The 22,109-nt window shown below is 38.4% G+C and overlaps 1 protein-coding gene and 2 long non-coding RNA genes across 4 annotated transcripts in view; 2 read left to right on the top strand and 1 right to left on the bottom strand.

Annotated features, from left to right (window-relative positions):
* LOC145524472 (uncharacterized) overlaps positions 1 to 22,109 on the bottom strand; it is a 517,399-nt gene that overhangs the window by 31,158 nt on the left and 464,132 nt on the right. The gene's annotated exons all lie outside the window — the stretch shown is intronic.
* On the top strand, positions 816 to 8,725 carry LOC145524473 (uncharacterized). Its single transcript, XR_014067561.1, has 3 exons — positions 816 to 1,515; positions 1,776 to 1,852; positions 8,527 to 8,725. It is a non-coding gene; the product is annotated as an uncharacterized LOC145524473 (long non-coding RNA).
* On the top strand, positions 9,255 to 20,789 carry POLR1F (RNA polymerase I subunit F). The gene is made up of 4 exons (XM_081536761.1): positions 9,255 to 9,527; positions 14,410 to 14,551; positions 16,817 to 17,025; positions 18,536 to 20,789. The coding sequence occupies exons 1-4, from the start codon at positions 9,286 to 9,288 to the stop codon at positions 18,939 to 18,941; spliced, it is 999 nt and encodes a 332-aa protein (XP_081392887.1). The 5' UTR covers positions 9,255 to 9,285; the 3' UTR covers positions 18,942 to 20,789.

The raw sequence follows: 22,109 nt of genomic DNA, 5'->3' as shown, positions 1-22,109 counted from the left end.
CAAAGTATCTGACAGCCAAGAAATTCAATTATTCCAAGTCCATAAATCACAGGTTGTCAGTTACTCATAGCAGAGGAAACTAATTCAGAAATTGCTGGAAATGTGGATGCCTAGTCAAGTATTTTATAAAACACTTTTTGCCAGAAAAATTATCTACTGAATACATAATCTCTTATTAGGGATGTATTTCCCAAGAAATATATTGTGAAAAGTCAAATTCTAGATCTAAAAAAATGTATTATACTCTTTTAATAGTTCAGAATTATCTGCATCAACTAATTATAGGTAGGTCACATTCATTTAATTAGGAATCTTTAAAACTAGGAACACTTTTCACTTTCTTTTTCATGAGCTGAAGACTTAGTGATTTCAAAGGTTTTCCTATCTTAACATCCAAAGACTCTGCTTCTGTTGCCACACAAGGTGCTGCAAACCCTGCCCCCCAAAGCCAAAATGTATTGTATTACTAAAAATTGCTAGAGAGACTCTGGGAGCTTCACAGAAAACCCCCAAATCTTGTCAAATTTGCATTGTCTCTTGTTGACTATTTTATTCTTATTAGTCCATCAGGATATTGGTCCCCACCTACTTACTAAGACAGAGGACCTCAATCGTCCTTCAACAACATCTGGAGCTGGGGCTGGAAGAAATCCCTTGGGCCCTCCAAGCTTACCGCCCAGGAAAGAAGAGCCACAGTTTCCTCTGGGGGTGGCTGGATCAGCCAACGCTGTCCCTCACTCTGTCCCTAATGGTCAATCAGCCAAAGAAAGAGGTAACACTGAATCTTATTCCCATAAGCGGACTCGAATGCTCCAGGCTGCTAGAAGTCCACTGCCCCCATCACCATCCCAAAAGGTTTTTATGATTGGGACATATCTTTTTTCTGTCCTAAGTATATTAATACTTTCACATAAATGTCTGAGAAAAGCAGAAAAGAATGAAAGAAAGGCGGTATGTCCTTTATAGTACAACAAACTGCAGGAAAGCATATCAAGTTTTCAAGTCCTGATGGGCGATGTTAGCATACTGCTATCTGCGAGTAAAGCCTGTGGTGGTGCAGCATTTCTGAAGCGCTATTATACTGTCCATTGTCTATAAATGTGAATATTCCTCTATCGTACTAATAGTATTTATTCTATTTAAAGTAAGGAAAAGGTGGGAAGACATCAATATTTCACCTGGAAGGTGAGGTCATATCTGGCTGTACCCGTGAATCTTAATCATTCAACCAAACATGCAACTTATATACACTTAAGTCTAAAATCCAAACCGCAAGTCCACCCCACGTGAACCACTCCCCTTGACTTGTTGTGCTGCTTCTGATTTCGACCCAAGTGTCTGCTTTGCGGCGCTGCGGTGATTTCAGTCTCTGGCTCCTGCACTAGGCCCTGAGACTTGATCTCTCTGGTTGTCAAGCTTTGACTTCACTCTCAGCAAACAGGACTTCAGCAACAGGTTCCTGGCAAACAAGCATGTGCTCAAACTGAAAACAGGAATTCAGAGGGAGGATCTCAGGTAAATAAAGGGAAAGCTTGAGTTCTCTATACCTTGAATGTAAAAATGTTGAAAAATCTAGGTGGTCATCGGAGACAGGCAGGGAGCTAGCAGTGAGTGAGAAACCAAGAGGAGATCATTGCTGCTCCATCCCACCGTCCCCAAGCTTCATAAGGGGACTGGACCGGTAGTCTATAAAGAAAACTAATTTGAAAATGAACAAAAGTGTGCTTTTATATGTTAGTTCTGTTCATTTCTTGTACTTTCTTTTTCTTTTTCAGTCTCTAGTTTGGCCTACTCATCTGCACCAAAAAATATCAGACAAAGAAGTTGTATTCGAGCAGAGCTAACACTATCAGTAAGTATCATTCTAAAGCGGATATGGTGCATGACAATAGGAATCACAACAAGCAGTGTCAAGGGAAAGTGAGACACAGGGGAGAGAGTTGCTTTCAGTAAGTCCTTTATCTTCCTCACCCGAAAATACCCATTTCAGTGTCAATTTTGGAGTTCCAGAGTTTTATTTTACTGACAAATGTGGCTTTTCTGTACTGTCTTCCCTTGTAAATTCTGCACACTGTTGCATTTTTTCACAAGTGGGAAAGTCCACTTTGTCACTGGATAAAGATAAATTCACTACTTTAATAATTTGCAAAGAGCACAGAAGTATCGAGAGCATCTTGTAGCCATAAGAGGAAGTGGAGAATATGATCCATTAGTATGCATTTTGTGTAATGACTTGAGAGTATATTCTATATTAAAATGCACCGTGTTTAAATTTCATCTATGTTCCACTCTCAAACTTCCACACCATGTTCTTTGGAATATATTTAATGTCTAAGATCTGCAAGTTCTCACCTATACAAACTCTGCAGCCAGCAAGTGGTTTATTAAACTACAGCTTTAAGGTACCACTCAAAAAACAGAATGGGAAACTGTTTTCTTTATGTTCTGCAGGGAGCTAAAGACAGAGGGAAGTAAATAATTTCCATGGACACCCTTGCAATCACTATGATTAATTTTATTGGCCAGATTCCTCAGATTTGAAAGCCTTGAAAGAGGGGTGTTGAAACTCTGTCACAGTAACATCTAATTAAGAAGGAAATAGAGCCTTAAGAGAAATACTGACTCTCCTTTTCATCAAAGGATAGTAAGTTATATAAAGAAGGCACCAAATCCTCAGAAGGTAACCAGCCTTTCTGATACCTTCTTAACCTCTTCCCAATGGTCACCAGTGCACACAGCTACACATGTACACCCACATGCACAAACGCATGCCCCAAATTAATTATTTAAGCCAATCCTTTTCAACTAGAATCTTTCATCTAGCCTTCCTGGTAATGACTGATAGATACCTAGATAGATATTTGCAACCTCGGGTAGGTAAAGCTCAAAGATTTATATGATTTTATCTAAGTCTATATTTTAAAGTTCACATTTAAACAAATGCACATATAAATATTACACATATGTATACAGAGAGGAATTTCTAACACAATGTCCCTAGATAATAGTCAGAATATCTGAACTATGGCCAGGAGATTAAGCATAAAGATCAGGATGTTTCGACACTATTATATCTGTTACCACAAAAGTCAGACACAAATAATTACATTTTCTAGAGAGTGAAAATACAATGAATACTTATGATTTTTGCTCTTGTTATTACCCTCATAAGCACCTAATATGATTTACAAATAGTCTATTTATTAAAACTGTATTTATATATTACAGATTAGAAAAAAGTTGTCTTTATACTGAAGCAGTTGAGTAAATGTTGATTCTTCATGGAAACTGGTAGTTTATGTATTCTTTGAGAAATTTTGAATTAATAAAAATTCAAATAATAGAATTGAAACAAAGTAGTGATAGTAATGTTTAGGATAAAATTATCACATCGACAAACAATTTTGTATATCTTCTCTTTTAAAAAACAAAAAATTGTGCCTGGGTATATTTGTTGTTAATTTAAAATTGCTCTTAGGGAAAAAATTGCAGGAGAATTTGGCTTTGCCTTAGAGAAAGTAGAACATACACATGTATTGATACAAATAAGAATAATACATGTTTTGTACAAAATTATTTTCCTTCATGAAGATTATTCTCTACTCCTTGGAAATAATCCTCTCTTGACTTAGTTTGTATTTGTTTCATTAGGTTTAATGTAAAATGTACCATAATGTTATCCCTTTCAGTATAACGCCAAGGGGAACATAAACCAAAATTCTTTTGGTATAAGAAATGCTTGGAAATTAAGTCATGGCTTCTAACCTTCTGAGTCATGTTCTTTATTTGACAGACTATACTGTGTTTGAGCACTAAATAATAAGAAAGAAATAATCAACTACATTGTTGATTATTACTGTATTTACATCAATTATACCTGAACAAAAGTCATAAATTCAGAGCTTCTCTTCTGTATTTCAAGCTGCTTTAGAAGCTTTGGTTCTCATACTTCAGCAGGTATTATGATCACCTGGGCTTCATCCCAGAATTGTGGTTTTACTTAGGCCTGGGTGTGGCCTAAGAACCTGCACATCTACCTCTCAGGGGATGTAGCTGTTGCTGGGCTGGGGACCTGACTTTGAGGGCCACCAATAAAATGTAACCTCATTAAAGCAGTCAGGCCTTACCTTTTAGGCAGATGTATTTGAATCATTGCATTTCTACGTATTTCAGTAATAGCTATAGCTTGCAAAATATAAAATCTATTGTATTCAATAAAAAGTAATGTAATGTGCTTTATTTCTTTTTCTTCACTGCAAGCACAGTGTACATTTGTTAGTTCAACAATCTAAGAAGCCAGTAGGAAGGGCTTTCACAGTCAAAACTTGACCATCCATCCTTTATGGAAGGATTACAGGTAAAAACCAGCTGTCAATAAATAGTTGCCTTGGTTTTTGCCATTCCTACAGAACTCTGGGCCAAAGCAAAACTTTATAAATTTATAGCTCATGATTGCCATCTGCTGACACATTTGTGAATTACAAGTAGTCTGCATGGTTGGTATATATTGTGTTCAGATTTGGGGGTTTTGTGTCTTCCTTTCCAAAACCCATTAGGTAAATTTTATATCTGACTTTATACATGTATTTTCCCTAAAAGTAATGTATTTCACAATTTATTGAACAACTAAAATAAAACTGTTTACCAAATTGAATACATTTACTTCAAACACCTAGTCTGTACTGAAGCTATTTTAATTTTTCCTATTAACAAAGTGAAATTATAAATTTGTCATCTCAGTATACATAGTTCATATCTAGAGTGAATTTTATCAATAGATTTTTGTTTGTTTGTTTTTTTAGATTTTTTATTTTAAGAGGATATATTTAAATCTTGAATTGCTTTAACCTGAATCAAATGTTTATGTAATTAGACTGCTTATAATGGCAGTATATTGAAGAGCTGAAATCATGCTAACACCAATATAAATATATATATGTGTATATATATATATATTTATATATTTATATATATTCCTAGCAGTGGAACCAAGGCATTTTCCAGTTTTTAGTCATAATCTTTTCCAAATTTTCCTCTTTAGTGCTGGGCTTTGGATTGCTATTCATTCAAAAAGATCATAAGCTTCCGCCCCCCAAGTTCAACTTTACAATCTTAATAAAACTGAATCAAGCAGATTAAACTGAAGTGTCAGTCAAGGACTCAAAAAAGAATCACTTAGTATAAACACTCTTTGTGCTTAGTACTGCACTGTCATTATCTCCTTTAATCTGCACAACTTTCCATACCTTTACAGTACAAATTAGGAAGCTGAAGTTTACAAAGGCTAGACAAGTTGTCAAAGGTCACAGAGCGAAGACTGATACCTAAAACAGCCCAACTGTGGCATCTGGCTCCTGCAAGCCAGGCCATTTTGCTTGAGTTATTTACTGTCAGACTACCAGTCCTAATACTTTGGCCAAGACCAGTGCTCCTTTGACATCTTCCTTAAGTCTGTTAAAATGGTAGTTTTTACCACTTTGATGGTTTTAGGCAGAGGATAAGTAAAATGAGCACCCCATTTTACTGATTCACAATTTCTTCCTTTATCAGCATTGGTCATGTGTCTAGGAAAAGTGAGGATTTTTAGTAATTCAAAGCATGAGTTGTGAAATAAGTCATGCCTGGGTTAGAGTCCTTAACTGAGTAGTATCTCTGTCTCCTTAGGAAAGTGAATAATTCACTCAATAAATACATTCTAGGCAGTTAGTTTGACTTCCTTTAAAAAAGAAAGAAAGAAACATGACTTTTCGCACCCAGGCTTTTCACCTTGCATTATATTAAATCATCTAAAAATAAAGGTAATAACCAAAATTTGATTCTTGTAATAACCAAAATCTTCAACAGGAGGGATCTCATGGTACTTGTTTCCTTCTTCCCTGGGGTGGTGGATAGAACAGGTTAATTTGGGAAAGTCACTCCATGATGGTGATACATGCATCTTTTATCCCTTGAAATCATGAAGCATGTGGATAGGGGCTAACAGTCAAAGCAGATTTAAAAGACTAAAAACTAAAAAGGTTTTGCAAGTCAAACAAGAAAATTGCCTTTAAACATCCAAAGAGTTACAAAATTACTCCGTATTTTATATTTGTGTAAAATCATTACTGGAGTAGTTGATTTCAGATAAGTTTTGTTTTGACAGAATTATTCTGATGTCCAACTGTTTTTTTTTTTTTTGGTTGTTGTTGTTTCACTAAATTGTGTTTGGAAAATTTGTTTTTATTCATGTTTTATCATCTGCAGACAATCTAGATACATCTTCACTTCAAAGAGAGGTTTTGACCAAATTGCTCTGGAATGCCCCCTAGGCATCAGGGGATTTTAAGGTTCTGCCAGGTTGAGAATACTGAACTACAGAGTCTAAAACAGGGAGGCTACAGGGCTTTGCAACAAAATCAAGGGAAAGGCAATGTAATCATTTGCGAACTTGACATATTTACTATTGCGCTTTGGGAGCAGTTTTATCCCATTCTCATCTCATGCTAAATTTGAAGTCAGTTAAAAGTACTAAAGAAAATGCTTTTTATTTACCTTATTTAAACCTTCTATAATGTCTATAGTATACAGATTTACAAGTGGAAAACAGGTATCGAGAGATTAGAGATTTTCACAGTACCTAGTGCACGTGGGAGGGTGTTATATCATACCACTAATTGATATACATTTCTCTTGGCACTTATGCATCTAATACATGTTTATGCCTAGATCCTATTTCATCACTTAGATTGTAAGTTCTTCATCACCTGTTATTTTATTCATTCGTTTATGCATTTATACATTCATTCATGCATCGTGTCAACAAGAAATTAACAGTCGATCTAAGGAAGAAATGGAAAGCTTTTTTCAGGCCAATTTGAGGTTTATAAACCTGGGAGACACCTTTCAGAAAGCTCTGAGTGTTGGGGCCAGTGTGAGGAAAACAGGAGAGACTCCATCTTGAAGCCTGTCATCCATCTTAAAGACAGGATGTGAACTGGGCCTGAACCCTGCCCAAGAGTGAGGAAACTGTTGCTAGTGAAAACCAGGTCTCCTGGAGACTTCCTTCCCTACAGATGGCAAACGGAGATTGTAGTTGAGGTCAGGCTGCCCCTGTTAGATTAACCATGTAGACATCCCCCACTTAATGTATAATCATTGTTCCCCTCCTTTAACCTTAATTGTCTGTTCTCCTAGCACCTACTTGCTGTAAAACTCAGTCATATACAACAAAGAGGTTGCTAACAAGTAACCAGTCATGTAGGGGGTGGGGTATAAAACTGGGCCCCTCAGAAACATCAGGGTCCTTGTTGGGAATTGATTCCCCTTGGACTCACTGGCGTAATAAACTACTCCATTGTCTTGAGTGTCCTCCAAGGTATGTTTTGTGACTCCGGATTCCACAACTTGAGGATTGGTCTACTTGTTGAGGGCAAAGCACAATTATATACTATACCCTTTTGAGACAAAGGTTTATACATCAAATGATGCATTGACAGTTTATATAGTCCAGATATGCACTTTCAAAGTGAGTAGGGAGTCATCATGGCCCCTTCCTTACAGGATTACAGAGGAAGGTTATCTCCTAAGGAGGTCTGGTTACTGTGCATGCACAATACACACTAAAGGGGAGGGAGGAGCCCAAACCAGCAGAGAAAATTCTTATGTTTAAATTTTTCTTGTCTTGCCATAAAGTATGAATTTTCCTTCTTCTTCTTTTTTTTTGAGTCATAAGGGGGCTGCAGTGGTGAACTAGACTGATATCAGGGTCCCAATCCTAGTGAGCTGGGGTCTATGGAAGGCACAGGAGGAAGACCAGGCAATTAACATAAAATTAACATAAAACAAGAGCTTGAAGGTGGTAATTTACAACGATGGAGAGCTACCTTATCTTCAGGTGGGGAAGAGAATAGGGTGGTAGTAAACTATGCAGGGGCAGGGGTGGAGTGGGGTGGGGTGTTGCTGTTTCCCTGGTGGCTCAGTGGTGAAGAATCTCCTGCCAATGCTGGAGACTCCAGTTGGATCCCTGGGTTCTGAAGTTGGGAAGATTCCCTGGAGAAGGGAATGGCAACCCACTCCAGTATTCTTGCCTGGGAAATCCTATGGAGAGAGGAGCCTGAAGGGCTACAGTCCATGTGGTTAGCAACACAACAACAACAACAACAACAAACTATGCAGAGGAAATGAATGTAAAATCTAAGCTGAAATTTAACACAGGAGTAGAATTTTCCCATATGAGAGAAGCTACCCTATTCCCAGATAGAAGGAACAGCATCAGACTGAAGAGCATAAGAGAAAGAGAGGGAGGAAGGGAAAGGATGAGAGAGGTAGTGGGGAGGGGCAGAGGTGGGTTGAAAGCAGCTCACTGAGCATGGGTGTGGCTAGCTGAGTGTGTAAAGTGAGGAGTGGGTAATCAAAATGCTGGGTGCAAATCATAAAATGGCTTGGTAATTTAATAGCCAGATTAAGGAGTTTGGGTTATCCTCTGGAAAACGAGGCGCCTGTGTGGGGCTTTAAACAAGGCAAGTCATGGTCATATTTGTGTTTCAGAGATCTGGCTGCACTTCTTGGCCATGAAACTAAGCTTCCACATGCAATTCTGTAGTTTTGGAAGCATGGACTGAGAGAAATGTCCGAATAGACGGGTGTTTCAGCTTTGGGTCCCACAGATGTTCGGGCTGGTGTGATGTTTGGAGGCACCAGAGAGGCCCCAAGGATGACAGCTGGACAGAGCCCTTTGGAAAGAGGGGTATGTATTATTTCCTGAATGAGTGATCACAGAATGAGGAGAGAAACTGATCTGGAGAGAGACGGTGGGTTCGTTTTCAGAAGGGTTGCATTTGAGACATATGGAGTGTTTTTTAGGATTGGTTTCTCTGCAGGAAATACATTCCATAAATATTTTTAAATGTATTATTGTACAGTCTAACCTTGTAAATCTACCAAACCATCTCACTAATGGATATGATCAAAGTGTGAACTCCTATTAAATCTACATTCTAAATCTGTTGAGGGCGTTAGCTAAAACATAGGCTTGTGCTCCCTGAAGAGATGAGGTGATGGTTGGCTTGAGAGAATGCTTGATCCTTAACCACAGGTTCCTAGCTTCACAGTGGTTCAAGTGTGGAGCGGGGCGGGGGGTGGTGGGAAACGGTTGCCCCCTGCTGGTAAGAACTGAATACTGCAACCCCGGGAGAGGAAACTTCCTAGGGGCGTGGTAGCTGGTGGATGACGTAAAAGGCGGTGTCCGGAGATAGGCGGTTATTGACTGCGTCATTAGTGCGCGCTGTGGGAAACCTAGCTAGCCGCATGGCTGCGGGTTGCTCAGTGGCTCCGCGGCCGAAGGCGGCCTCAGAAGGGCCGGCAGGCGTCTTGCCTTGCCTAGAATTGCCTACCTACGCGGCTGCTTGTGCGCTTGTGAATAGCCGCTACTCCTGCCTGGTGGCGGGGCCGCACCGAAGACACATTGCCCTATCGCCGCGCTATCTTAACAGGAAACGCACCGGTATTCAAGAACAGCTCAATGCAGAGCTCCTGCGCTATTCCGAGAGGTACTGGTCTCTTACATTTTTTGTTCTCAGAGCGGACATAATCTTAACGTTAATCATCTTAACGTTGCCTGCCGCTCCTTTGGGGCACAGGATGGGGCAGCAGGTGGACGTTTAGTGTCGCACCGGCTACCGCGAGTGTAGCCCGGGGGCATTCTGGAGTCGCAGTCCACCTCAGGAGACTAGTGCCTCCCTGGTCAAGATCTGTGCTGAGTCCATTTCGTAGGCAGGAAAGAAAACGTTACGGTGACAGGAATTGTGTCAGCGGAAGGGGTAAAGAAGCTCGCTGCAAGACAGGTAGAGATAAAAATAGACCAAGGGTCTGGAGACCGGCTAGTTCTATATGTTTTCTCATTTGACGATGAAAGTTTGGAATGTAGTAGTTAAAAACATTCTCACTATATAGAAAATTATACGCGAAGCGTTAATACTTCGTTTAATTAACTATAAACCACGAAGGTTGGTTTTGTTTTCACCCTGGTTCTTTGCCAGGGTTTTTTTCTCTTGAACCTGATCAGGGATGAATGAAATACTATTAACCTTGTTTACTTTTTAAAAATAGGAAAGCCTGTTGCTTTTAAAGTTGAAAAAAACCTTCTAGTGCATTTAAAGTAAGATATTGGAAAATGACTTGGGCAAAGTTTCTCAAGGGCTCCTGAACCCTACGCAGGTTAAGGATCTAGAATTTACAGCTCCCTCCAAGCACCGCACACACTTTCACTTGTGGGTCTACTTTGTATACTAGAGAATTGGGGAATAAAACCAAAGAAACAAACAAGACCCTTATTTCAGGAGCTATATGCGCTAGTAAAAGAGATGTAGGCCAGATAAATCCAATGAAATGTTAAAATCTGGCAAATCTAAGTTAAAGTAAAGAGGGGTGAATTGGATCTTAGGACCTTTGAGAACAACTTGATAGCAGGAGGGTACTTCTGAGATAGTAGCATTCTGGGCAAAAAGAGTGGCATAAACAAATGGATACTAGTTGTGAAATAGAATACTTTGACCAGATAATTGTGAGCACTTCATAACTAAAGTTTATTTATCTGGAGAAAGACATTGCGTACAGCTGAAAAGCTGGGCAGTTAGGGGTGGGATGGATCAGAGATGGAATGGAGGATAATTCAGAGGATGGCCATTTTGCTCTTCCTTTCCTGCCTTTGCCAGGTGTTTTGGGTTTTTTGTTTGTTTTTCTGTTTGTTTAAGCCGGAAACCACGTTACTACTTCATCCTCTAGGTAGCCTCCAACTCAGAAAACACTTAACACATTCTTAAGACAGTGGTATCTCTGGGATACAATCAGATTTGTAGTTTAAGAAACCACTTTAAAGTAAGCGTTGTAACGTTGATAAGTAACGTTGTAAAGTAACGTTGATAACGTTAGGTGGTGGTTTAAGGAGGGTGAGACAGTAAGCATGGAGAGCATGTTTATAATTAAGAGACTGTTACAAAGTGTAGAGAAAATTGATTAGAGAATTTGCACTTGGGAGATTTAAGGATATGTAAGGTAGTCATAAAATCTGGAAACATAAACACATCTTTGATCTGTAACCAATTAACGTCTCCACTTGACAGGCTAGGGGAATAAGAGCCATTACCCCAGAGAGATGAAGAGCTGATTGGATAATGGTAATTTCTGTAATAGAATTGGGATAGTGTGATCCTGTGGCCTCAATTGCACTCGGAACAGATCTGAACACCCCACTGATCCCATTATTTTTGGGGTGTGCTGAAAACTCCAGTTTATTCTGTGCAAAAGGGGTACCATAGATTAATAATGAGGGACAAAACATTGAACGTATCAATAAATTGATCAACCATTTATCATATATAGTTTGTTTCCAGACTTTGGGGCCATCCTGTACCATCAGAGAGGACCTGCTTCTCTGTTTAAGAAATGAGGAAAGGGAAGAGTTGAGAATGGCTCTTACATTAGTCATCTCAGCAGCAGCCCTATTTGACAGATCGTCCACCTTTTTTTCCCCAGTGACAATTTTTTAAAAGATGATCGCATTTCAGTTTTGAAAAACCTGCTTAGAGAAAGAGAAAGTGGTTTTCTAAAAATCACATTAAAACTTCTACCTTTGAGAAGTCATTAATGACAGCTCTTGAGTTATTTGAAAATGGCAAATATGTTCTCTCCCAGTAGTTCCAGTTTATTAATTCAAAATGTCTCAAAGAACAAATGAACTACCAGTTTCCATGAAGAGTCAATGTTTACTCAACTTCTTCAGTATAGGTGCTAGTTTAGTTGCTAAGTCGTGTCCGACTCTTGTGACCCCATGGACTGTAGCCTGTCAGGCTCTTCTGTCCATGGGATTCTCCAGGCAAGAATACTGCAGTGGGGTGCCATTGCCTTCTCCATCTTCAGTATAGAGGCAACCTTTATTCTCATGTATAATATATAAAAGTCTTAAGTGTGCATGCAATCTGCTGATCCCTTAAACTTGATATGATTGTTCTCTCAGTATCTCAAGTGAGGCTACCACTCTGCCTCGAAACATACTTAGGATGGTTTCAGAAAAGCAAAAGAGGAAAAGATACAATGTTGAGGTGTCTGTCTCTCTGATGGTTTTTAGTATATTTTCTGCAACCAGTTGCTTCCCAAAATTCACACAAGCCGTAGGTAGCGGTTCTGAACCCTGCAGAACTCCATTCGCTCTCTTGAAGCATACTTTACTGTACTGAAATTAAACTTAAAGATAATATTGGATTGGCCACAAGATTCATTTGGGTTTTTCTGTAAAATGTCACAGAAAAACCCAAACGAACCTTCTGGTCAACCCAATATAATCTACCAACACAATTGGAAAAAAAACAAATTTATTTAGAGCTCTAATACAATCAAATGTATTTCAGTGTGATAACGCTCAAGCATGGCTACCCGGAAAGAGGAAAGTAGTTAGATGCCTCCTGAAGCTTTATCTTGAATCATTGTGAAAGTATTAGTTGCAAATGTAGAGTGATGCAGGGGTTTTGAGTTGACAACTCCCATCACATACAGTGTCTATGGTGGTAAAATGCTCTTCTGAAATCATGTGTAATTCTCAGTAAAGTGCCACACAAAACAATCTGCTCTTGAATTTATATATTAGTTATATTCCTGAAAATTTTAATTGATATTGAAACCATGCAAAGATGACTTTATGTTCATACGTACACACATTAAGTACTGTAATCAACTGTTTATAAATAGTTATAAAATGAGGCCTGTCCACTCATTTAAATCATGCAGACCCAAGGACAATTTTCATTGTGTAAGGCTGTTTTTACATGACAGGATGTCTCCCATCCGTGGCCTCCACAGGTGTGACAACTATGATTTATACCACAAACTCCCAAATGCCACTTACGGGACAGCAGTATCCCCCCACTGGAAACTGATTTGGGGAAACAAAGTTGATTTGGGGAAACAAAGTCTTGTTTTTGTTTTTCCTCTGATATGGCAGTTATTTTTAACCCCTCCTTGCTCTCTGTTTTCTGGGCCTCTAATATTGTCTTAGTGATGGTATAGTTCCTGTTTAGGAAAGCTACAAGCAGAAATTAGTAATTCAAAGAAAGGCTTCCTGGAGTAAATCTCAGTGTTTATGGATTTCCTAATTGGGTAATTAAGTTGCATTCCAGTGACTCCTGGCTGTTTTACAACAACTGCTCCTGGGTATAAATTCTTTTATTCTGTGTGAACCATTCTAGAAATTTGAATTCACCAAAAATGTTCTCTGCTCTCAAAAGACCTTAGAGTCCTCTCTGGAATCCAAACATATAAGCAAAGATAAATAAGAACAGCTTTCTCAGGCTTCCCAGGTGGCGCTGGTGGTAAGAGCCCACCTGCCAATGCAGTAGACATAGATGTGAGTTTGACCCCTGGGTCAGGAAAATTGCCCTGGAGGAGTGTATGGCAACCCCCTCCAGTATTCTTGCCTGGAGAATCCCATGGACAGACTGTTGTAGGCCTGGTAGGCTACAGTCCATGGGGTTGCAGAGTCCAACACGACTGAAGTGACTTAGCACGCACGCTTTCCTCAGAGTCCTGTAGGAGCAGAGGCACCATGACTTCAGCTTTGCCTGGGCAGCCAGGGAAGCTTGCTGAAACAGACAGTGGCTGTGACAGTGAAGCCGCCAGCTCAGCCTCCTTAACTAGTTGTAATTTTTTAATAACTTGGAAATGACATTTGGAAATAGTTGTTGTTCAGTCCCTCAGTCGTGTCAGACTCTCTGCAACCCTGTGGACTGCAGCACAACAGGCCTCCCTGTCCTTGGAAATAGTAGTAGCCCCCTAATCCTGACTGTCAAGCTACAGATTACAGTGTCAGAGTCCGTTCTCAAAAGCTAACATATTTGTATTTCTTACTTCCTTACACTAGCAACAGTTGCAGTTGGGGGGTTCTCCATCAAGGTATTGACTTTAATATTCAGGGCTTCAACTTGAATCCTAATACTTCTCTTGTTACATGCCATCTAGTACAGAAATTCAGTAATGGTGTGTAATACCAAAATTGCCTTGATTCAGTAATAGTCACAGAACGACATTTTTCATACTAAATCTCATTTTTTACCTCTCATTCTAGCATAACTAGAATTCAAATGGATAGCAAATAGGGAAGAAGGATCAACTTATTGCTCTTGTATAATGAGCATTTTGTTTCTGGGTATTTACCTTGAATAATTATTTTTAACTTAGCCATTATTTTGGAACCCTTGGGTGAAATTGAACCACTGAAGTTGTAACAGGCTAATCATTTATTATTGTATATGCATATATTTTAGCCATGCGTGTGATTATATTAGGAGATGTCTACTTTCTGGACTCGGAATCAGTATAATCAGTATAGTGGCCTAGTTTAAAAGAGGATCAATAACATTTTCCTTTCCCTTTTTTTTATAGCCTTTTAGGTGTGCCCATAGCCTATGATAACATCAAAGTAGTGGGTGAATTAGGAGATATTTATGATGATCAAGGACACATTCATCTTAACATTGAAGCAGATTTTGTTATTTTCTGCCCTGAACCAGGGCAAAAACTTATGGTATGTATCTTTTTTCCTGTTGTTCTTTGTACAGTGATTAATATGTAATTTGGAAAAATTTAAGAGACTGCACACATTGGGATTTTACAAGGATTGTTATTTTAGGTAACTAAAAATCATTTTTAAAGAAAATTTTTCAGTTTAAGTTTTTAATTGTTATTGAAGTGTAGTTGATTTGCATTGTTCTGTTTCAAGTGGAAATGATTCAGTTTAGATACGTGTATATATATTTTTTCAAATTCTTTTCTGTTATAGGTTATTACAAGATACTGAATATAGTTCCCTGTGCTACACAGTAGATCCTTGTTGTTAATCTGTTAATCCTAACCTCCTAATTTATCCCCTCTCCCCTTCCCCTTTGGTAACCATATGTTTGTCCTTTGTGAATCTATTTCCATTTTATAAATAAGTTTGTTGTATCATGTTTTTGAATTCCACATGTAAGTGATATCATATGTTTATCTGTTCTTCTCTGTCTCACTTAACTTGACTTAGTATGATAATCTCTAGGTCCAGTCATGTGGCTGTCAATGGCATTTCATGGCTGAGTAATATTTCAGCATGTATAACACATCTTTATCCATTCATCTGTGGATGGACACTTCAGTTGCTTCCATGTCTTGGTTATTATGCTACTGTGAACATTGGAAGCATGTATCTTTTGCGAGTAGAGTTTTTGTCTTTTCTAGATATATGCCCAGGAGTGGAATTGCTGGGTCATGTGGGACTCTGCTTTTAATTTTTTAAGGAACCTCCATACTGTTCTCCGTAGTGGTTGCACCAGTTTATATTCCCAGCGCCAGTGTAGGAGGTTCCCTTTTCTCCATGTCCTCTCCAGCATTTATTGTTTGTGGACTTCCTGGTGAGGGCTGTTCTGATATCTGTGCAGTGACAATCGCATTTCATCTGTGCGTTTTTCTAGTAATAAGCCATGTTGAGCCTCTTTTCATGGGCCTTTTGACATCTGTATGTCTATATACGTGCAACACTGTTTTAGGTTACTGGTCTTTTCATTTCAAAAGCATTGCTACTGTCTTGTATTGGTGCTTTTCTCCAGTTTATCGTGTTATACTCTCATACTTACTGCTTTCTAGATCTCACCAAAGAAACTTGGCTACCTCTTGGTTGTGAAGATATTATTCTATATGATTCTAAAATTTTGATAGTTTTTCCTTTCCTCACTGAGTATTTAATTGATAAACTTTGTCTTTTACAACAGTTTTAGAGAAAAATTGAATGAAAAGTATAGTGTTCTCATATACAGCTCACTCTACTCACCCCCAAAAAACCACACATAATGTTTCTCTTCTTATTGATAAGATATGGTGCCTTATTTTATAATTATTGAGCCCATATTGATACATTAAGTAAAGTCTATGGTTTATAGTAGAGTTGACTGTGTTGTACTTTCTACGGGTTTTGACAAAGGTATAATGACATGAATCCAACATTTTAGTATTCCTATGGACTAATTGGTCACTGCTCTAAAAATCCTGTGTGTTCTGCCTATTCATTGCTCCCTCTCCCCCCTGGAAACCATGGCAACTACTTTTTTTTTTTTAATTGTCTCCATAGTTTTGCCTTTTCCAGAATATCATACAGTGGAATCTTAGAGTATGTAACCTTTTCAGATTGGTTTCTTTCACTTAGCACTATATTTTTAAGGTTCCTCCATGTCTTTTTCTTGATAGCTTTTTTTTGTTGCAGAATAATATTCCATTGTATAAATGTACCAGTTTGTACAGACCACCTAGAAGGTACCATTCTGGCCTCCAGACTCCTTATGATGACAGACAGGTTTTACTCTGTCATATGTGGAAGAAGGTGCTGACATTAAACCACATTGCATATATATATATGTTATTTATAGTTCTTTAATTCAAAAGGTGATTTTAAAAAAAGCTTCAGGTTTTCATTCATCTAGTTTGTATTTGTTGATTCTTAAGGGAATAGGAAAGTTGAAATTTTAATTTTAACCTTAAAATCATACAGAATGTACTGTTATTTTACTTTTAAAGCTTCTAGTAACGTTATGATTTAGTTAAGATAGCCATGCTCAAGGTGAGCTTTCTAAAAAATTCTAGTGTTCCTAACTGATATTTTAGTGTAACGTGGTAAGCTTTAAATGAAGATCAGCTTTTTTGATATTACATCATACCATTATTTTGGCATTTTCTCTTTGAAGATCAGTTTAAAGATTGTAAGATTCGTTTCATCTTTTTGGCGCTCTTCTTGATGTAATACTCATTTTTTCCCTCTTCTCAGGGTACAGTTAATAAAGTGTCCTCTAGCCACATTGGCTGCTTGGTCCATAGGTGTTTCAATGCCTCCATCCCTAAACCTGAGCAGATGCCAGCTGACCAGTGGCAGACGCTGCAGATAAACGTGGGTGATGAACTAGAATTTGAAGTCTTTCGTTTAGACTCAGATGCTGCTGGAGTATTCTGCATTCGGGGAAAACTAAATATCACTAGGTCAGTTCCTAAGCACGTTATTACCATTTTGATACTTAATCATTTCGACTTAATTCTGAATTTAGGAAACATAAGTCCCTCTTTTAAAAGTTAATTTATTAGACTATTTGTACTTCCAAACCACAAAGTCAATGTAAATATGAATCTTAAGTGTTATGACAGTGCATTGAATATTCTTAAGCGCTGTGTCTAACTGGTCTATATTATAATAATTCAGTTTATCAAAGTATTGTCATGTTGTTGTTAATGTTAACATTAACAACTAGTATGTTGTTAATCTTTTTTAAAAAAAAGTTAATCCTTGAACTTGAGACTACTAGAAGCTTAATTATATTAACATAACCATTAGTGTTGTGTTTTTACACAGTTGAAACAAAAATTATTTGATTATTGTCATTACACTAGGTAGATCATTTAATTTCTGTATTTTTGTTGTTTGGAATTCTTTTAGGAAATCCTCTGATCCTGAGCCTGGTTTTATGGCAGGGCCTAGTTGAGGGGTCATACTTCTCTGATACCAAGGCAGAATCTAGAAAAAGTTGCTAAGAAATGAGAATATGGGTTAAAGTTTTAGAGCAGGTGTCCAACAGAACTTTCTGTAATGATAGAAGTGTGCTGTATGTGTGCAATATAGTAGCCTCACTCTTGAGGAATTGAAATGTGTGACTAGTATGTCACTGAGGAAGTGAGTTTTTAATGTTACCTTATTGAAATTACTTAAATTTAAATAGTTCTGTGTGGCTATTGCTAATTCAAGGGACAGCAGTTCTATAGAGAGCTTCTTCAGTGATCTTTGTTTTTATTTACGTACATATAATACTCAGCTTTGCAGCATAATATTGCTTCGTGCGTGCTCACTCAGTGGTGTCGACTCTTTGCAACCCCACAGACTGTGGCCCACCAAACTCCTCTGTCCATGGGGTTCTCCAGGCAAGAATGCTGGAGTGGGTTGCCATGCCCTCCTCCAGGGGATCTTCCCAATCCAGGGATCAAACCTATGTCTCTTACAGTCTCCTGCATTGGCCAGCAGATTCTTTACAACTAGTGCCACCTGGGAATCCAATACTGCTTCAGCATAGTTTAAGAAGAACAATGAAACAAGGGTTGGGATAGTATATGGGGAACTCCAACATTTTGCTAAATACCAGAAGTATGTTTTCACCCTATCAGATGTTACTGGTTTGGCTAAAAAGGCTGGGTGGTAAAATTTAGGGTTTAGCATTTTCTGAACCAAATTAAAATTCAGAAACCCCTGTTTTGACAAAACTTTTATATCATTTTTATGTGTGAAACAGTCTGGGAAAAATACTTGGGAAACAAAAATTTAACATTTCTAAGACTATCAATGTGCTGGGAGATAATAATAGAATATTTGAAATTTGTGTCACAGTTATGTTATTTTGTACTACTGTCATAATTTAGAAAGACCTTACCATGTTGGAATATTCTTGATCTTACTTTGTTCTTTTATTTTTGCTTAATGCCCTATAAATTTTTTTAATTCTTATAGTTTACAAACCAAGTGCTCTGCAGTTCCTGAAGAAGCACCAGAAACTGGCGCTGATGAACCTGTCGAAAAACCTCCAAAGAAGAAAAAGAAAAAGAAGAAAGACCTAGAGCCATGCGAAGTGGAAGGCGGTACCACAGAGCTAGCAGAAATTGCAGATGTTACCATGAAGGACGAGACCGACCTGCAGGTTAGTAACAGTGTGAATGGCCTCTGGGAGGAAGAGCCAAAGAAAAAGAAGAAGAAGAAAAAGCGCCAGGAAGATCAGGACCAAGAGCCTGTTTTCCAAGGCAGTGACTCCAGCGGTTATCAAAGCGACCATACAAAGAGAAAAAAGAAAAGGAAGAGTGAGGAGGCTGAATTTACCCCACTTGTGGAACATGCACCTAAAAAGAAAAGGGAAAAGTAGTTTTCTTTTGTGCGTTTTAAATATGATTTGGTTTTTTTAAAGATTTATACACAGTAAATGACTAAAGTTTGAATTAAGAAATGTTTTGTATTGCAGTATTTTCCATAACAGGGAACATTTTGATTAGTTGAGTTTTTGGTACTAAAACTAATTTGGGAAATACCAGTATTATTAAAGTGCCATTTATTGTATACAGAATAGAAAGGTAAGAACTGCCTTCATTGTTTCATTCTTCCAATGGATACATTCTAAATAAAATGGTTTCTACAGTCGGAGACTAACAAAAGGACTTTTGTAATACAGTGTTATAATGTATATCATAAAGAATGAGTTTTGAGCTTGGGTGGTGGTGGTGGTTATAGGTTTTGAATTTAGTCATAATGTTACATGCCATGTCATTAGGCTTTGTTTAAAATTTAAGTCATTTACCAGTTTTAGGTTTGTTTTTTTTAATCATGGCTACTGCAGTAGTTTTGTTCTTTACCTCGGGATGGTTTGTCAGAGGTATTTCTGAAGTTTTCAGAGCTCTTTAGAAACTGCCCTCTTTAGGACCATAGCCCGACCTATGGATCATGAGGTAGGAAACAGTGCTGTTCTTTCCTTCTCTGTGCATGGGTGGTGGTTTCTTTTCTCTCTTGGTCTCAACCATTCTGCTCTTGTTGTGTGTGGGAGGAGGAGTCTGATGAACACAGGATAAAGGTGATTCTGACTACTGGGGAATTTCGCTACTTTTAATAACTGAGTTAAGCTACTAGAAATTATTACAAAAACAGTTATTCACTGCTCTCACTGAGAAACTGTGGAATATGTCTTAACTGTTGGAAAACACCGAAGAATGAACAGACAAGTGAGTTCGGCCCGATAATCAATGCAAGGTTGTGTTCATTCATTCAACAAAATTCAGTGTATTTGTGTTACACATAGTAGACCGTCATTCTACTAAGGGCGGGAGTATAATGGCAAACAAGGCAGAAATGATTCCTTCCCTCATGGAATGTCATAGGAGAAGCAGATACACACATACGATATAAGTAAGAAAAGACAGAGAAGTACTAATGCTGGTAAGTTCTAAAAAGAAAAAGAAGATTCTCTCTCCCCACTGCTGTGATCCATGGCAGCCCCTTTCAGTTGCCATTTACCTAGCATCAGACGTGGTACTGCTCTTACTCTGGTTAATGTCTGTACCAACAGAAGATAGAATTGGGACAGTGAGTCATGATGTTTGTCTGTGAACAGATGTGCCAGACGGGAAAGGGGTGAGCCGGTGTCTGTCCTTACCCTTAAGTTCATGTGGATATTTAGCCCTCAGAGTCCAAGTTGAGATGAGGTTTGAGATGAGGTGTCAGTATAAAACACACATCAGACTTTGAAGATGTACAAAGAAAGAATGCAAAATACCTCAGTTTTGTATATTGGTGAGATTATAATATTTTGATATAGTGGAGTAAATAAAATATTAAATTGGCTTTTTCGGTTTTTTTGCTTTTTAGATTAAAAATTGTATCTGAGGCCTGTATTATCTTTGTTTTGTAGAGCACTGGTTTGAAGGATGAGTTGAAAAAGATTTAAAATAACCCAGTCATATTCTCAGGGTTTAATGTAGTGTCATACCTAGAAAATGTTTCATGAATGCTTCCTTAAAATTTTTAAATTTGAATACATAATTATAATGTCTGACTTAATATTACAAGTTAATGTTTGGTGAAACAATTCTAAATTCCTGATGGTAATGGCCAAGGAAGCTGTTAAATTAATGGTATTCATAGCAAAATACATCCTGGCTTACCAAAATAAATTCCCACGTGTTATTTTTGCATTTTTGAAGAAAAAAGTATGCTGAACTTGAAACTACATTTATCCATGGTTTTTCACAATGACAGTAGCAGAACTGGTCATTTGCCTTGCCTACAACAGTGACAATGACAGATTTTACCCGATACAGAAACCTCTGATTATGGTATCATCCATATAGCCTTCAAAACATTTCTCATGCTACACTAATCTAGGTTTTTCCTTTTCTGTCTTGGAATTTGCTCATTAAAATCCTCTAGCGGCAACCCACTCCAGCGTTCTTGCCTGGAGAATCCCAGGGACGGCGGAGCCTAGTGGGCTGCCGTCTATGGGGTCGCACAGAGTCGGACACGACTGAAGCGACTTAGCAGCAGCAGTAGCACCCGCCTAGCCTAAACCTCTTACCCTCTCTTCAGTTCCTATTAATCACTGGAAATAGAAGTTTGAAATGTATTTAGGGCTATGCTTCCCACAACCCCAGTTACACCCCCCATCATACAAACACTTCATACAACTCAGTATGAAAAAAAGCCAAACACCACAATCAAAGTATGGGCAGAAGACCTAATAGACATTTCTCCAAACAAGGCACACAGATGAAGTACAAATCAAAACGACAGTGAGGTGTCACTTCACAGAGGTCATCATTAAGAAGTCTAGAAATGATAAATGCTGAGAAAGTGTGGAGAAAAGGGAAGACCCCTGCACTGTTAGCAAGGATTTAAATTGGTGCGGCTGCTGTGGAGAACAGTATGGAGGTTCCTTAAAAAACCGAAACTACCATATGACCCAGGAATCCCACTACTGGGCATGTACCCAGAGAAAACCCTAAATCGAAAAGGTAACATGTTCACTGTGGTATTATACACAATACCCAAGATAAAGAAGCATCCTAGATGTCCATCCACATCTGTGAATGGATAAAGGAGCTGCTATACCTATATACAAGGGAATGTTACTGAGTGATAAGATTGAAATAATACCATTTGCAGCAACAAGGAATGAACCAGTGACACCTAAGTGAAGTAAGGCAGAGAAAGACAAAGGCCACACGTAGGTGGACTCTAGCAATTGATGTGCAGGGACTCACAAAGGAAGAACAGACTCACTTTGAAAACCCACTGAGTGTTACAAAAGGGACAACATCAGGGGAGGCAATATGTCAGGAGGTTGGCCTTAACAGATACACGCTCACATATATAAACTAGGTCACCAGCAAGGAGCTCCCGTACAGCACAGGGAACTCTACTCAGCAACACACTATAATAACCTGTAGGGCCAAAGCATCGGGATCAGAGTGGATATGCACCTCTATATATACCTAAATCAAGATGTGCACCTCCAACAAACATTATACAACTAAGCTCCAACACGAAA

The sequence above is a fragment of the Giraffa tippelskirchi genome, chromosome 10, assembly GCF_054371585.1.
Source record: "Giraffa tippelskirchi isolate mGirTip1 chromosome 10, T2T-mGirTip1v1.2.pri, whole genome shotgun sequence".
Taxonomy (NCBI): Eukaryota; Metazoa; Chordata; class Mammalia; order Artiodactyla; family Giraffidae; genus Giraffa; species Giraffa tippelskirchi.
The sequence above is the reverse complement of the archived record's forward strand: the minus strand, read 5'-3'. Positions and strand labels throughout refer to the sequence as shown.